The sequence below is a fragment of the Macadamia integrifolia genome, chromosome 13, assembly GCF_013358625.1.
Source record: "Macadamia integrifolia cultivar HAES 741 chromosome 13, SCU_Mint_v3, whole genome shotgun sequence".
Classification (NCBI taxonomy): domain Eukaryota; kingdom Viridiplantae; phylum Streptophyta; class Magnoliopsida; order Proteales; family Proteaceae; genus Macadamia; species Macadamia integrifolia.
Window position 1 is genome coordinate 5,644,980 of NC_056569.1, and position 18,262 is coordinate 5,663,241.

The 18,262-nt window shown below is 38.8% G+C and overlaps 1 protein-coding gene across 2 annotated transcripts in view; it reads right to left on the reverse strand.

Annotated features, from left to right (window-relative positions):
- The window catches only part of LOC122058616 (protein FORGETTER 1), a 65,769-nt gene that overhangs the window by 39,814 nt on the left and 7,693 nt on the right, over positions 1-18,262 (reverse strand). For both annotated transcript variants that reach the window (XM_042621251.1, XM_042621250.1), the window contains exons 2-16: positions 17,183-17,248; positions 16,846-17,019; positions 16,613-16,743; positions 16,389-16,465; positions 13,017-13,198; positions 12,781-12,858; positions 11,701-11,833; positions 10,123-10,183; positions 9,955-10,036; positions 6,908-7,036; positions 6,645-6,788; positions 6,433-6,529; positions 6,220-6,351; positions 1,381-1,451; positions 1,125-1,297 (exon numbers count right to left, since the gene is read on the reverse strand). In XM_042621251.1, coding sequence (XP_042477185.1) covers positions 1,125-1,297; positions 1,381-1,451; positions 6,220-6,351; positions 6,433-6,529; positions 6,645-6,788; positions 6,908-7,036; positions 9,955-10,036; positions 10,123-10,183; positions 11,701-11,833; positions 12,781-12,858; positions 13,017-13,198; positions 16,389-16,465; positions 16,613-16,743; positions 16,846-17,019; positions 17,183-17,248 — 1,730 coding nt within the window. The remainder of the gene's footprint in view (positions 1-1,124; positions 1,298-1,380; positions 1,452-6,219; positions 6,352-6,432; positions 6,530-6,644; positions 6,789-6,907; positions 7,037-9,954; positions 10,037-10,122; positions 10,184-11,700; positions 11,834-12,780; positions 12,859-13,016; positions 13,199-16,388; positions 16,466-16,612; positions 16,744-16,845; positions 17,020-17,182; positions 17,249-18,262) is intronic.

Here is an 18,262-nt window from a genome sequence, read left to right on the forward strand (position 1 = left end):
GGGGGGGGGGGGGGGTGTGTGGGGCGCGGAAGGAAGGTGTAGGTGAACAAGATTGTCCATATTTGTCAAGGCGTCGCCTACACTTAAGGGACGCCTAAGCGTTCAGGTGGTTGTCACCTAGGCGATGCCTTGCTGATGTCGCCTTAATTTTTGCCCACCTTAACCACCTTGGTTCTCCTAGGTGAAGTGACAGCTATGAGATTGTCCAACCATGTCCAATGATTGCACCAGGAATGAAGACTGGTGCCATTTGAAGGTGTAAAAACTCAAAAGAATGAGGGAAAAGCCAAAAATAACTTGTGCTGAGGAAAGACGCAACAGTTATTCAGCACATCTGACCCAAATTGATACGGATGATCCAAATGAACAAATGCCACATATTGGTTGTGTAACTAGTGTCTAAAAGCTTATCCACTACCAATATATAGATAGGATCAGTCCAATTCAATATTATCCAGATCAAGCAATTCTACAGATCCAACGGTGATACCTGAACACATGGGGAGAAAAGGGCTTTTACACCCAATGACAAGTTGAAACAATTTAGGTTGAAAGCCATGGTGCTAAACAAAGCACTAAACCAGATACCTAGGGTGGTCGGCAATGGGTGTTTCAAACCCATTGAATCATGGCTGTTTCCGAAAAGAAAATATACCCAAGGTCAGCGAACTACACATGGTGGTCTAATTCAATATTATCCAATTTTCAAATGGCAAAAAACAGAGTACATGGTGGTCCATGCTATAAAAGATCATATGCCCATCATGGGTAGAATCATGGTTCAACGTTAGGAAAAATGACAAAACTGCCACAAACCACTAACGTTTTTTGCTACACATAATCTACAAATGTGTAACAATGAAGGTGGGTGTTATGTTTGTAATTTTCAACAGCTTTGGAAACACTATTCACCTATATGGAATGCTCATTTTTCTGTTAAAACTTGACCGATGAGATCGGTGAAAACCCTTTAATACATGGACCCACCCGAATGTCGATTAATTGCTTGTAAAATGGCAAGTCGTGGAGTTGCATACTTCACCAACCCCTGTGAATGTCATCAGCATCCCAAAAACTAGATAACAAAGAAAATAAAGAGTATCTAACAGAAAAATGATGAGCACCTCTTCAAAACTTCAGCCATATAGGCATGCCTTGCTTGGAGGTACTCCTCTGTCTTTTCCTTGCATGAATGGCATGACCAATCCTCAGGAACTAAATCAAGCAAAGGTGGCACCAAACATTCTGGATGGACTAGCTGGCCACAACAGGAACAACGGAGCAATTTCTTCCTCTCCTAAATGACACCATCAAGTATTCAAAGAATTAGCAATAAGGTTCCTGCATCTAAACTGCTTTTTGAGTGTTAAAACGAGCTACCTCTTCGGTACTGCAAATTTCACAGATCTGAAACTCGTCATCAGACTCTGTAGATTCATGGTCAGACTCGGCTGCAATGTGCAAAAATGGTTCAGTAATAGCATAAGCAATTTCCATGATATCAACCTAAAAAGACTTGATGAACACAAAGCATTAAATTTGAAGCATGAATTAATAAAGGAAATGAACAATACACCCCTGCATCAGAACAGTAAGGGTATACCAACTGTGCCACAAGGATAACTATTCTTCATTTACTCCCCTTTTTTTTTCAAAGATAATTGTACTCTTAACCAATGGATAAAGGGGTAAATCTTCAGATTTCATTAACAATTATTGAGGATTGTTAGAAATCATGTAAAGAGATTGTTTGACCTTTTATTTTTCTCTTTTGTGTTCTTCGAATTTGGAGGGGGTAATTCTTCTCTAGTTTCTGCACCGCTGGTTTGGGTTTTACTCTTCTAATGCAAACTTTTTTTCCTTAAAGATAAATAACAATTTTATTCCTAAGGAGGACAGTGCATAGGGGGGGGGGTACATGGTAATAGATACAGAGAATTCTTCCCTAGTGGATCAAGGTTCACACAGCAAGCCCATTACAATTTGAATCACACTCACAAAAGAATACCATCCCCATAATGAAGCCTAGGTCTCACAACCCGTTGGCTCACCAATTCATCTGCGTTATCTTTGGTTCTACTTGACATTCACTAAAAACAAATATCCAGCTGGGCAGCCAAGTCTCAAATGGGCCTCATAAGATCATTGATTCTTATGCCCATGTCTAATTACTTGTTTGTCATTTTATTTATAAAATAATAATTTTGTAAGAAATGAAGGAATAAATAAAAACCAAAATCAGAAACAAATTTTGATCTCACAAGGAAAATTGGTCCCCCTATATGAAGTTTCGAATGAACCACTCCTTTCTTTGCTAGCTCATCTGCCAAGCAATGTTTTAAAACCATGGAATTCAATACACTCAGTGCTCAACTGATCCAGGTTAGATCACCGATCAGGCCGAGTTGACCACTAAGTCGATATGAAAATATTTTAAATTATGAAAAATGAACTAAAGTTTTCTCGATGAGAAGTAGGGGCTGCGCCGCGTGCCCTACCAGTGAGAGTGTGCAGGGAGGCATCAACCAGGGGGCATGGTAGTCATTTCGCAACCCATGTGTTTGGGCATAGCCCCTACATCCCACCCAAAAAGCACTCCCCCAAGGAAAATGATGTCGCTGCTGGTGCCAGTGGGGTTTCACAATCTTATGAAGGGTTGCAGTTCACACGTGCGAGAAGATACAAAAATGCAACCCAAGATATAGATCGCGGTGCCCGCCCATGACCTAAGTCTTACAATCGGAAGGGTAAGTGTCCCCTTAATCCAAATAATAGTGATGTGCTTATGAGTATTGTTATGGCAAAAATATGTGCTCAACAACAACACGACACTTATCGAAGCAATCCAAAGATGCGGGCTTAGCCGAACTGCTTAGGGCCCACGAGGTCATCCATAGTCCACCCAACCTGAGGCAGGCGACAAAGGCAAAAGCCGACCGTCCGAAACCGTTAAGGGAGCACCAGTGGACGACCGGCTAGGCCAGTGCCAGGGTAGAAGGAACATCACGTGCGGGCCACCCATGTGGCTGTCCTAAAACATTGAACGGGCCCAACCGCATGGCAATTGACCGAATGACAGGTTCCCAGGAACTCTACCCATCGGACAGCAGATGCACGATCTGTCACTCGAGGCAAGTAGCATGGCAACCACGTCATTTATCCTTGGCCGCTCGACCCAAGACCTTGATAGACCACTGTCAAAATATGTCCCAAAAGGGGGCTGGCCAAACCTAACTAGCAAGCCCTAAGTTACGGAATAAATCCTAGTGGGACTCTCACTGGAACATCGAATCTTCCCTCAAAGAGAATCTCACCATATTCTCCGGGATATGGCCACTACATGAAGCTCCCATAGCCGGAACAATCTCCATATTCACTTTTCTACTACAATTCCTACTATACTCGGACTCCTACCTGCAACAGAAAGCTACCAAAGCGGGACTTTCACTCAATAGCCGCCATCTACAACTACAAAAACCCAAGTAAACATCTTTCTAGACGACCGATCTTTTTCTAGTCATACTGGAACTATCTGTTTGTAAAGAACCTGACTTAGGCATTGGAGAGTCCCCGCTGGATCAGCCCGGCGTTCTCGCATGCATGTTTTTCTATGCAGAATACGAAGACTGGCTAGGTGCAATTTCCTGACGCAACAAGTACCATGGAGTCACTGAGCATGAGTTCGGATCAAGTGGGTGCCTGATGCTTCATGAAGCCATGGACAGTATGTATCTTCATGTGCTTCTTCAAACTATGGAAATGAAACTTCTTCGAGGCATGGAAGTTTGGACACAGTCAGGCACAACCACAAATCGGTAGTTTACCAACATTGGCCACTCCAGACCAGTACATGAGATTCTACTATAAGTGGGAAAACTCCCATTACAATAGATATTTCAACTGTGGTCAATATTGTGCCTATGTTCGGTAAGTGCACAACATCATCCTAATCGCTCTTATTCTTGAAAAACCTCTTGGCGATGACTTTGAACCACCTCAACACTCTTAATGAGACTCATGGCAATGGCAATGGCAATGGCAATGGCAATGGCAATGGCAATGGCAATAAACAATTACTACAAGTAAGAAGCCTCATCCTTTATAACAAATTCAATTGAATGAACTTGTCTCCCAATACAGTGTTCTCCATTTTAGTGTTTATGCATGATACATGTTAAATATTGCTTATTTATATTACTTTTATCCATAAGTGTATTTACATGTGTATCTTGACTATTTCTATATGTATCTTCACCGTATCTTGCGTATCTTCGATACAATACATCTCTTAAAATGACCTAACCAATATGATGTCTGATACCGATACTTTAATCCTTGGATTGCCCATTATACCAATTTGATGAGAAGAATGTGTTTCTCCACAATGACCTCAGTATACATACAAACTCCTAGCTTCAAGTTCCCCAAAAATGGAGATAAAGAGTGCTGTCTTAAGAAAGCTCTCAAGGGTTTGAAACAGTCACCAAAGGCATAGTATGACTGATTTAGACAAGCTATGCTAACAAATGGACACATTCAAAGTCAGGTTGATCATAAATTTTTCATCAAACATAACGAGCAGAATTGCAGCCCTCATTGTCTATGTAGATGATATCGTTGTAACAGGAAATGATCAAGAAGGGATGAAACGACTCAAAATCTACTTGGCACAAAATTTTGAAATTAAGGACCTTGGCATTTTAAAATATTTTTTGGGGATTGAAGTGGCAAGATCCAAGAGAGAATTGAAACCCACATTGATCCAGACTGGACTGGTTCTGTGATGGATAGAAGATCCACATCAAGGTATTGCACGTTTGTGACTGCGAACTTCAAACGTGAAGAAGTAAAAAAGTAGTTCGTTATGGCTAGATCAAATGTTGAGGCTGAGTTTAGGGCCATGGAAAATGGAGTTTGTACTTGTACAAGAGATAGGATTTAAGTAGGGATGTAAACGGATAGTCGAAAAATCCGAATTCATTTAGGTGTTTCTGTATCCGATCAAAAGGTATCAAGATCCGAATTCAGATTATCCAGTCCAATTAGATAATCAATTAATGATTTTAAGAATTCTTGAAGTTTAAACAGGTTCCAGAGAATGAGGAAAAGAGCTAAGACGCCTTAGAAAGATGGAATGAGAGAAAATTGAATTCATTAGGGGGAGGAAGGTCTAGACTACACAAGTCAAAGATGTAAACAGATAGTCAAAAATCCAAATTTGATCTGCATCCATATCCATTTAAGGGTATCCGTATTCGGTCAGGGAATATTTGGACCCGATCACATCAGATCAGTATTTGATCCGTTTACATAATCTAGGTTGATGACTCAATGAAGTTATAATGTGACAACAAAGCTACAATAAGTATAGCTCATGATTATCATCAACACACTGAAATTGATCATCACTTCATAAAAGAAAAGATTGACTCCGAGTACACATTTGTATACCATTTGTGAGATTGGAGGTCAATAGCAGTCATGCTAACAAAAGAAATAAACTCTCAATCATGCCATACTCTTCTAGGCAAGCTGGGCATGCAGGTCATCTACTCCCCAACTTGAAGGAGGTGTTAGAATTGTCGTCTGAAAGAGTGTAATTTATGTAACTATGTCCCTTGTTGTTAAACCGCTCACTTGAATATGTATGTGTGTGCTAACAGGAATACTACCCTAAAATGTCCAGACCATATTTAGACCTATTCAAAAAGGACCATATTTTCACAAAGGAGCAAAAAGGTACACTCCCCCATAACAATATGCTTCCTTTCACAAAGGAGACCTGGAGTAAGTACCACATCAGATTATGTCCTCTATGAAAAACCAGCCCGCCCTATTAGCATAAATCCGGGAGCAAAACAAGGCTTTTTTTCCTTTCTTTGGGTTTTCATGCTCCTTATTTTCTGCATGTCTACCTATTTCTCAAAAAAATTTTGAAACTTCAACAAACTCAAAAGAGCAAAATGCAAATTGTAACCATAATCTCAATCTAGGGTAATATGATAAGACTTAACACTTGTGCCAAAAAGAAAAACAGGTTATAGCTTACAAATGGTTAAATGCATTAAGAGAAACAGTCATAAAGTGACAAAAGTAGGTGCTAGCAAACACAAGTGGCACAGGAACTAAGAATTCTGCTACATAAACAGAAATATGATAGCCAAGAAACACAAGTCCAACAACATTCAGTCATTCACAATCCAATTCTAAGAAACTCACACTCAGATTCTTCGCCGCTTTCAACATCACTTGGAGCTTTCATTTTTGCAACTTTCCTTACTCTTCCCTTAAATGAAACACCAGGAGTTGCTGAATGCCTTTTCCGTTGAAGCTCCTTAACACTTTCCTCTCCTATAAAAAGATTAAATAGTATATCAAATCCACCAGGTAAAATCTGACAGACAGATAATCCAACATACAAGCAATAAATACCAGGTGACTCAGGTTTTTGAGGCAAGGGGTAGTTTTCTTCAACAAATTTTAGCAACAATTCCCGAGGTCCAGAGACAAAATCATCAAGTTCAAGACCCTGTCTCACAGCAAAATGGGTGAATGGATAATGTGAGGGTACCAAACAATAAAATCAATATGGAAACATGAAAGTAAAACAATTTCCAAGAAAATCTGAACTAAAAGATACATACATATTTTGTCACAGCTTCCTCAGTCCGTGCTTCTCCAGTACTTTGAAGTCCAATTACCACACATTTATTTTCCATCAATGCTTGCTTAGCTAGCTTTACAGCAGCAGGCACCTTGGCTGACATGCACATGTGCCTAAAGAAACGCTACCATGGCACAAACAGAAGTAATACGAAACAGAACAAAGAAAAATAATGAAAAAAAAACTGCCTATGTGAAAAGTTAAAAAATTATGAAAATTAATATAAACACATCAAATTTATACCTGATGACTTGCCCAGTATAATCGCCACAGTTGACTACTGCTAGGCTTGTCATCAGAGAGAATTGCACTTGCTGACAATAATTCCACCCGCAGTTCTGCCCAAAATTCTGCTGCCTTTCTATACATATCCTGACCAGTGGTAATGTTGTATCAGAACAAAATGGAGTGAGAGTGGGTTATTTTGAAAACTAAAGAAAACGGAAACTGGTCTAAGTAAGAAAAATTATCTTAACCTGATAAAACCACCCACACCACCTGCAGGGCCAGGATTTCCAATAAATGTTAAGCTTTACCAACCCAACAAGGGGAGGAGACCAAGAAACCTGATACTTTTCCTAGTGGATATTAGATTTGATCACATTGTTCCAATCTGTAAACAGAAATTGTGTGTGGGGCATCCCAGAACAATGGATTCACCAAAGCCAAATGTGAGACCTACACTGCCGCCCTCTCAATAACTTTCTCCCTAATGAAAAATCATCCGAAAATAACTGTGCATTTATTTCCTCCCAAATGCATGACAATGCAGCTAGAGGAAAAGCTCTCCGAAGAAATCTTCCCCTGACCCCAAATGGAGCCAAATGCTAGAATGAGATCAACCCCACCGTGTCATTGGGAAAAATCCAATTCAAATGAAAGATTGAGAAGAAGTGAAGCACACCCATTTGGTGACCCTTTGATGAAGGGACACTCGATAAACAAGTGCTTGACCGACTCACCATTCTCCTTACAAATGAAACATATGAAGGAAGAGAAGCAAAACCCTTCTAAAATGGAAGGTATCCGCAGACTTTATTTTTTTGGGTAAATTACGCTTGGAGTCCTTATGTTTGAGGTGACAATGATTAAGGTCCCTCATGTTTCAGAAACAATAGTTGGGGGCCCTAAAGTTTGCAAGAACCATGATCTAAGTCCTCCCCCCCCCCCAAGGGATAGAACCGAGTTAGTCCAAGTTATGAGATATGTTTACATGACTTCTAAATGTCTTGAATACTACTACTTTGTCTAGTCCCTAGTCAAAACAACATCGTAAATAATTAGGCCTTTAATTATTGACCCTCTTCCCAAAAAGAGCCTCGGTCATTTTCTCTTAACCAAGAGTCAAATTAGCAACAATGGCTCTTTCGGTTAGGTGAAATAGTTGTATTCGAGAAACATAGAAGTTACATGGCTATATCTCCTGAATTGAACTGATATTAATCTAACAAACGGACCACGATATAAGTTTTCAGTTTTCACAAACATCAAGGGCTCCAACTAGCCAACTGTAGTTTCTTAAACATGAGGGGAACCATTTCCAGTTTCTCCAAACATTATGGATCCCCAGGTGTAATCAGCTCTTTTCTTTTAATGAGAAATACCCCATCCAGCCATCCTAACACCTCAAGAAAACGTGCAACAGGAAACTGGGAGATGTAGAGGATGCAAAAAGATTAGTTAGTATGAGGATAAGTTATGTTCTCTTCAACCAAGGTTTTATAGATTAATTGATACCAGTACAAAAGAAGAGGGAAGAACATGGTGAACAAGCCCATTCAAAAAAATTTTGAATGAGACAGATAAAGAACAATTCATAGGAATTCTTAACCTTTCCAAAGGAAGTGCCCTTCACAGGTGCAGGCAGAGATTCCAGAAGATGAAAGGAAACTCCCATAGACAACTCCACCGTGAAAGGTTCCAGACGATTGATCGGAACTCTCGAAGGGAACATTCCTCAAAAGGAAAGAGTAAGATGGATAAAGACTATGGCCTCATAAGGGAAGACACTTTCCTCTATAAACAGATTTGGGGACACAAGGTTTCACCCAGGTGGAAGCAACCATTTCGGTACACATCCAAGATAAGGTTCTGACATCAAGATTTTGTACTGTAATGGTTATTAATTTGACAAAAAAATGTACAAAGAGTAAGATGGATAAAGATTCTGCCCATCATCTGTTTGCTAAATGTACACAATTCAACTCCACTCAAATGAGCCTTTTTCCAAATAAAAGGTGTCAGCAAACAAATGTATGCATGTTTGCTGAATGTATGAAAGCCAAAAAAAAAAAGATATAGTAGCATTTCGTTATTGTTGAAGCTTAAAATACAACTTAGACAGACAGAAGTAAGGAGCAGTAATGAAGAACCACGGTATAACGTGTATACAACTTAGACAATTAGAGAACTAGGGAGCAAGAATGACGAACCACAGTACAGTGTGTCAATCTCTCTCACCTTTCACATGAAAACCTAATTGTCTACATCTCTTTCTCATACAGCCCCACTCGTATTTAAGAGAAACAGCTCATGACCCGAGGGTTCGGGCCAATGAAACGGAAGTAGAGAGCAACAACTTATGAATCTTACTGCCATTCATTTCCCAAGAAAATTTCTGTCCAGATTGACCAATCATTATGCACAATAGAATTCATTGAATCAATCAAAGAGGTCAGCAAAAAGAAGTGAGTGTCTCCCAAACTAGTCATTAAAGCGGAAGGGGAAGACAAGAAACACCACAAATAGAACATGTCACCAGAGAAGAAGTGTAATCAATAGGCTGAGGTATTGTTGCTAAGGATGGACAACGAAACTCTTTTTCAGAAAGGGAAAAAATGATGGGTAAATGGCGGATCCATTTTGCTTCTTTACATCTTCCATGGTGTTGTTGGGGAATTGCTTTTCTTAGTGTCAGTGGTTAGATCGCGGAATCTGTAATGCGGTTTGGCTTATGAAGCAGTAAATACTAAATAGTAATACAAATGGAGTATGGAGGGCATTTGTTTTGCTGGTTTTGATCTATTGCCATATGAGAGAGAGAGAGAGAGAGATTTTCAAAGATGCAAGAGGGAAATCTTTGGGAGGTTGCATTTTGGTAGAATCATCCTTAAGTTGGCCAATTGGACCCTGATCAATGGGTTTGGGGTATGGCAGCCAACATTTTGCAAAACGAAGGATGGCATTCACAATTCCATCAGACGTACCCACAGCACAAACAACCCAAAAAAAGAAAAAAGCAAAAAGATATAAAAATTCATTCTCACACTGCAGATTTCAAAGCCACATACCATCATTTCTGCTTCTAATGAGGCTTCAACAACTTCAAACTCAGCCCCTTTGTAGCTAAGTGTACGACAAACATACATACCCCTGAAAGGTACATTAAAGAAGTTAATAGATAAGCTTAATTTCCAACCAAGATCATTACATGAGAAGAAGACCCTAAACCTTCTAACCTTGCCTTCATGTCCATAGCAACAAGCTCTAGTGCCCCTACACCTCCTTTATCAAGAGCACCTGCAGATATTATGAATGTATCATAATCTTTGTTTTGGTAGAGTGAAGTAATCAATCATTATGGTTGAATAGAATGATCAAGCCAAAAAATAAAAAGACCAGGAAAAACATGACAATGGCTACATCTAAGATTAGATGTGGAACTGCAGTACATTGCTAACATCAAGAAATGGACCAACCGGGAATCTCATGATAACTGGCAAACTAAAGTAGCTAAAATTGAAATGAATCCCGTCAATAAAATTGGCAAGGAAAGGCACATAAAGCATGTCAGGTGGTTACCACTTGCCATCCATGCTGAAGTAGGTGATTTGATTAAATCAAGACTTCGAATAGCCAACGTGAAACAAGCTCAGGACTGCCAAATGGCAAATGAGAAAAGAAAGCTGGACTTTATGAGCTTAAGTAACGTCTACCAAAAACTGAACAACTACAACATGCTTAATCTTATTTAGGAACTGCCAAATGGAAACAGCTTCCCACAGATATTACTTTTTCAACATTCAAACAGAATGTCGAGTATCGACAACATGGCCATGGACCAAAATCCAAGGTAATGTTCAATTGGAGATCCCATTATCAAGGGAAATTTGAAAAATCACGACCCATTAAGAAGGCATGTTGCAGTTTATCATTCCAACAGGAAGGACTGCAAGGAACGACTCAATACAATTACGTATCATTTGTCAGCTACACAAATCCTCTCACTGCCATTTCACTGCATCAAAGACCACATCTCCTATTAAATCACAAGAAATGTTTTTCACTATTTCAACCTTGAATTTTTTATTTTTTTTCTTTTCCAGTTGTAACCATAAATAGGCTAGCCAACTGAGTGGATAATGGGAGAAGCTAGGCTGACCGAACAATCATCACAATGAAATTAACTGCTCTTGCAATTGTTCTAATTAAAATTCCGCAGTGAAAGCACAAAAGTGACAGGAAAGAATGCCATGATTTGAGGATTTTTATTTTTTTTTTAAATCTTATTGTGAGATTTTCTTCTTGTCCTTTCAAATCCTTCAATTTGCACCATAACACTCATTGCTGGTGCAGCTCTTTATTTTTTCTTTTTTCTTTTTTTTTCTTTTTTTTTCTTTTTTTTCTTTTTGGGGGGGCGCGTGGGGGGAGTACTATGGCATAGTTATTGGTCATCAGCACTCATATGTGTGCTAGTGTGTGTCAGGTACCAATAATTCCATCAAGCAGATGATATGGCAGCTGCTGCTGATAAAGATTGGTCTGTCCTCGGTGAATTTAGTTGTGTTAGTGCCCCTTTTGCAAAACTGTGCATGTACTACTTCTATGCAAGCATATATTTATATTCTTAACTCTTTCTAATAGCATGAATTGTCAGGCTCACTGCTTCCATTAGATCACAGATAATGGAACACAAATGGAAAAAAAAAAAAAAATGGCAGGACCACCTTTTAATGATAATAATGGCAGCAAACTTATCAACCATAAATCTCAAATCAAAATCATAGAAAGGCAAGCTTCAGGTAATGTACACTAACCTAGAAAATCACGGAAATCAAGGAAACAAGTTCCAGAACCCCAAAGTCCAAGTCGGGCCATGTAACCCATATTGCGTGGTTCTGATGCACCAGTAGCTGAGCAATAAATAACTCGAGATTCAGGAAGTCTGGCCTGTTATGATAGAATTAGAATTATCCGTCAAATTAAGTTCACTGAACCTTAGACCACACCACTATGACATCACAAGATAGATAATGAACCAAAGCAGATGCCAAAGCGTCTAGAAATGAAGGTTGGTTACTATGTGTATACTTGTGTGTGTGTGTGTGTGTGTGCATGCATACTTGCGCGCGCGCGCGTGTGTGTGTGTGTGTGAGAGAGAGAGAGAGAGAGAGAACTAGTAAATTTGGCATGCCATGATAAAATATGGCAAGCAATCCTTTAACTCACCCTCCAAATCCAATCAACTCGTCAAGAAGACACATTATCTAAAATTCTTAAAGCGAAACAAAAAACATGAAATCCTGAGGGGGACAGAGAGGAGGGCAACCAATTAATGCCAATCCCTAGATTATTTTCAAATGAAGGATAACAGGTAAAGCACCAGATAGTGTAAGATAATTGCACACCACGGCAAATACATGATGGGTTATACTACTTAACAATGTTTTTCCGATTTATGTTCACTTTTAATTATTTCTAAGTCTTTTTGTCTACTTAATTTCTAGAAATTGTACCTGACTTCATTAGGAATGTACCTAATTGTGTGCCTTGTGCTTCACGTGCTTAGATGCCTTGGCACCTTACATGGGCCTCTAGTCCTAATAACATTGTTTCACTGGTGTGTTACCATCTTACAGAAACAAATTTCAATATATCTAAAGTCTAAACAGGCATCCGTAATTCCGTATCGTAAAACCACATATGCATCAAACTGGTACAATACTAGTGCAACCTAAAAAAAATGTTGCAATGGAGTAATGACTCTAATGTTTCAAAATTTTGCACTTCAAAATAAAATGCTCTCAGATATATGCGACGGGAATGATAAAGCAGGTGAACACAAGATAGACAATGGAATGATGTGCAAAACATGGGTTCCACTCTGAAGCACCAACCTGGATTTCAAGAACCGCTTCACCTGTTCGAGTTGCTTGCCCACCAGCTTCAGGTACTAGATTTTTGGCTTTATGGCACTGGAATAAAGGCATTGAACCTAAGAGATTAGCATAGAAAGATAGAAATTGAACTTCAATATACAGATTATACAGCTTTTAACAAAAGCAACAGTAGGGAAACAGTAAGTCACAGTCGAGAAATTACAAACAACCAAATCTTAGCATGCATCCAGTACCTCATCAAACACCAGAAGTCCATCATATTCGGGCCCACACCACTGCACAAGCTGCTGTAAACGGGAGCGACCTTTCTCAGATGATGCTATAAGGCTACTATATGTCGAGAAAATAACCCCCTCCCTCACACCAACAGACTTTGAGTCAAGCTTGGAGTAAGGGAGCTTATTCAAAGCATGCACTGCATGGGACAAAGATATATAAATAAAAAGAATGTTTCCTGCAGCCACCATGCAATAAAACACCAATAGCACCATATCATGCATGAGAGGCACATAAAGCATGAAATCACTAGAAAAGTGGAGACCTACAGAGCCCTAAAGATGCATTAAAAGTATCCCACCTTCATTATAAATACCATCATTTGAATACATGATTGAGTTGCGAAAACTTCTAGATAGGTATCCTACATCTGAACTAAATTCTTTCTAGTTAAAGAATCTCTTTCTAGTTGCTCTGGAACAATTAGGAGATATACTGTAAATTATTTTTTTAAAGGGGTAAGAGAAAAAAAATTAGGAACAAAATACATAATAGACTGATAAGAGATGGAGAAAGAAATGTATAGGAAAGATGTGACAAAAATAAGGGAGAGTGAATAAGACATGGAGGTTGTCACACATAAAGAAGTAAGTTGAGATGATAATATAGTAATATAGAGCTAGATGGCCACAAGTAATTGTGGCTTGTGGAATCAAAAAAGGAGTGCCAGAAGGTGATTATATGTTATTACAAAAGCTTGAATTGAATAAGCCAAAAGTGACGGTGGGGAGCATTAGAGCTAGTACTTGAAGATATGTTGGATGAGGCTAAAGTTTCATGGTTAGAAAGGAAGTGGCAGCAATTCCTGCATTCAATCTGAGAATAGTGCTGCAACTTGGGCTGATATTCAGCCCATGGACCAGGATAGGGCTTGATAATCCAAATCCAAGGTCTGCCACACTAGATTAGGGTGGAGGAATCGGGATCAAGCCGTCCCAGCCCAATTTAGATACACGAGTAATTTGTTCTATATATGTATTAATACTACTATATGTATGTATATTCAACATTGCTTTGGAATATCCATTCAATACCAGAAATAGTTAAATTAAGTAATGAAACACGAGATCATTATCGGTTACATTTTTTGTTTTCCCTAGCGGTGGCTTCATTTCTTTCTACCCACACAGAAATCAGCATGTCAGTCCATTATTGAATTCACAAAGTCCCTTGTGCTAATTCCACTTCATCAAGAGGAATGGCAGCCAAGATCTAAACCAGTTAACACTTCTGTTATTTAATCACCTTCCTTCCAAACTATCAGTTTCTGTTACCATCGTCATTTCAGAACATGCAAACTAACATAATGAATGATTAGATAGGTTACTTCTTCACTAAGTGGGAGAAAACACCTTAAATCTTCAGTAGCTGATGCTCCTTAGTCCTTAGGACCACTTCCAATCACTTTCATATTTGTTTCTGGTCCAAATATTATTTGCTATGCCTTGCCTCTTTCAGATTTAGAAATGTGGTGGGTACAAATTATTTTCAACTTGTAGTGAAGAAATACAAAAGAAGCTCAAGGTCAATGAGATTGTGATGCTGTACTGTATTTGAAAGACTCAAAACAGTAACCAAGATAACCAGGATCTATAACCCAAAGGATAATTTAAAATGTAAAAAAAAGAATTGAAGAGATAAAATAGCAACCAAGGGAGAGAAACACAACAGAACTTGAGAGTAGTTTGGTAATTTTCAGCCCCAAATTAGGCTTCAGAAATTAGGTCCACAATACTCAATCGATGCCTGAATTCAGAACAACGTTTGATTCACAAACAGAAGTGAAAACAGCAGGTATTTAAGAACAGTAACAACAACTTGGTTCAAAATCTGAAAAGGTAGGGGCAGAATCAGAAATATTAAAATATCTCACATCCGATTGTTGGAAGTGGCCCAAATTGAATCGATATCAAAATTTCAAATCGATCGGATGGCTGAATTGCTTAATCTGAAAAAACACCTGTGTCCAGCCTTCTAGAAACTGGAATCTTAAGTGAACTTGAAGAATAACACTTACTAGTTGATGGCAGCAATCAGAGATTGAACAATAGAAGAAAAAAAGTACCAGCAGTAGTAGTGGAAGAATAATAGTAAGAGAAGAACGTCAATCAGATCAAACACCGCTTATGTCACCTTGATCAAACACATGGAAGTCTTCACACATGAAGAGGGCAACAACAGCAATTTTCATCAATCAAATTCGTGTACAATGCTCGACTCTCTTACAAACTAATATAAAAAACTCAAAAATAGATTTAGACACTAAAAAGGAAAGATGTAACCAAAAAACTTAACTAATTGGACACCTAAATTGACTAGGAAACTGAAATAACAAAGAAAATATATTCAAAACACGGCTGGACTTTTAAAATCCTTATCTTAACCTAACTAAAACACTTAATAGAAAGTAAATTAAAGTCCATTTCGATGACGAATCTGCATCAGATTGTCCTATGATGGTTGAGAAGAAATGACCCCTTTGGAGTTTGGAGGCCAAAACCACATGCAATCAAAGACCAACAAGTTACCTTCATTATTAGGGCCTTACAAGGGCTCAACCATCGAGTCAAAGTATGACTTTGTCAGGTATAAGTTCAAACTGTTCAGTTAGTTGAGGGAGTCAATTGTATTTTTCTAATTTGTTGCTAGATTCTTTAGTTGGCTTGGTATATGGTAGCTATGGTCCTAGTCTCTTCTATTTAACCATTCATGCTCCCCAGTAACCTTTGAATTTTTTTCTCCTCTCTTTTTTTTTTTTTTGGTGGAAGCGGGGGTGCAGGGGTGGTGCAAGAAATAAACCTCTCAGTTAAGAGAGAGGACTAACCATCGCAAAAGGAAAAAATATTAGTTCACCTCCCATAAGCACTGCCTGAATCTTTTTTCTACTTTTCTTTTTCTACAAAGTGCTTGATACCCCCTTAATCTTTTGACTGAGTGCATGAATATCTACTAGAGCGAGAGAGAGAGAGAGAGAGAGAGAGAGAGAGAGAACTTAAATCCAGAGGACTAATGAGTCCAAGATAGTCTCATATCTATATTCCAGCAGCCTTAAGGAGAAATGGACAAATTCTGGAGGGAATTCTAATTTAAATGAAATCCATTAACAGCAAGAAATCATTGTGGAGGCTAGGCTTGATGCCAAAAGTTGACATCGAAAAGTACTTGACTGTATCAACACCCCAATAAGTTAGTCCAATACTGTCTTCCAATAATAGAACACAAAGCCAGTTGAAAAAACTAGAACCACTCTCCAGAACTTTTCATGCTAAGCACATTCACAATTAGACATATGATTACCTACTCAGATGAACAACATTTTAAATCTGTACCTTCAATGCAACATGCACCAACATCATCCAAGTCTCTACGCGCATCAAACTTCAGATCCGAACCAACAGAAATCCACCTGGAAATATCATTCCAAAAGCAAGAAGGCTTCAAAAGCCATGAATAACACTTTCAAAAATCAAGACTGTTAAAACATCGACAGGACAGACAAAAATAAGTAAAGCTCTAAAATATTTTTAAGAAAAAATCTACAAGTGAGACGTACAATGCCTTTCTCCTCCCATGGTGCCAGTTCTCCCATATCAATCCTGCAATTGTTCGACCTTTACCTACACCGGCTCCATCGCCTACAAAGAACCCGGCCCTAGCACCATTCTGAAGGTGATGAAGGTGCCTCTGTCATAAAAAGATGAACAATGCTATAAGTAGACAATGCTATAAGTAGGGAGGGCATAAGCTCAGATATTAAGCAGAAAGTTAAGATATAAAGTAAAAAACCTGACAAGCATAGACTATTGTCTCAATCTGCAGGCAAGATAATGCCTTTGACCTCAACAGATCATCCTTGATCATCAGATTGTATGTAGGCTCAGGTGGCTGCACTGCTGACAGGGAAGATGTCTCCACAATAGGATCTGGGTGGGAAGGACCAATGGATAGTTTGGGAGGGCGCTAAAGAACAAATTCACAATGAAAATCAGGTCATATGAAAAATTAAATTCTCACACACTAACAAACTTCAACTGAGAACCCAATAGAGACCATTAAAAGCATGTAAGAATATGGAGAATTATTACAGCCTTGAAATAGAAGATGCAAGAACCAAAACACTTACATAGTCAGTAAATGTCTCTCCAACCGTTCCACCTTCATCTTCTTCTCGCTCCACATCTATAGCTACCTGAAAATGTTCAAAAGTAAGGAACCAAAAGAATTAGAAGGGGCAGCAGGCAAGACTTAGGGAATAGAAAACCATTTGCTCAACTATTGATTTAAGAGGACGAAAATTTCACTGGAAAAAAAAAATCTACATAAAAAGAAGCAAACAAATGATCGAAAACAGTTCTTGGAACTCCAAGGTAACAGACTTACTATTATATGTTATGGTCCTTCCTGCAGCAATAAGCATTAAAGAATTTCAAAATTGCAGATCAGTATCTTATAACTCCAGCAGAATATTCACAATTTAGATCATATGAATGTCCTTAATTCAATTCAAATGAAATATTAACCTCACTAATTCTATATTGTTCAATAAATAAGGGGAAAAGTCTTTCTGAGCAAGTGGCATAGGCTATTGGCAAAACATGTTCCGCATTCCCCATTGGCTGGCTCTCCCACCCCATCAGCTCAGAGAACCCTCTCTCATAAATAAATATCAAGTCCCAAAATTCCATTACCATTAATCATGAAAAAGGAGTAAATATCCTCCCTAAAAAAAGGCACTAATCATCTAGAATACAAAACCTTCCAGTTACCAAAATCATAGTAGTCAAGGCGTCCAGGTGCCTTGGTAGCCTTGTTGGCGTCGCCCTGCGCTTGGGACCCCTCCAACGCCTTGGGTCGCCTAAACACCGTGACAACTATGACCAAAACAATAGTACCTTTGCCTGTATCATGCTATAATCAAACTACACCAGTCCTGTTGAGCAGATTTAACACTTGTCAGTTCCATTCTTAATGATGATTCTTGAAACTCAATTCATTAATCCCCTCTAATCTAACAAAGGTCAGAGCCAACATTCCTCGATTACAGATTACATCACTTGGATTCAGTTCATATTGTATGGACAGGCGATGCAATTGGAGTTGTTTCAGAAGAAAGAAATCTAAGGTTCAGTGGTGGAGGGAGGCTTTTACCAGAATATTTTCATGGGATAGGTTTATAACATTTAGGGCATTCACTGATTCTCTT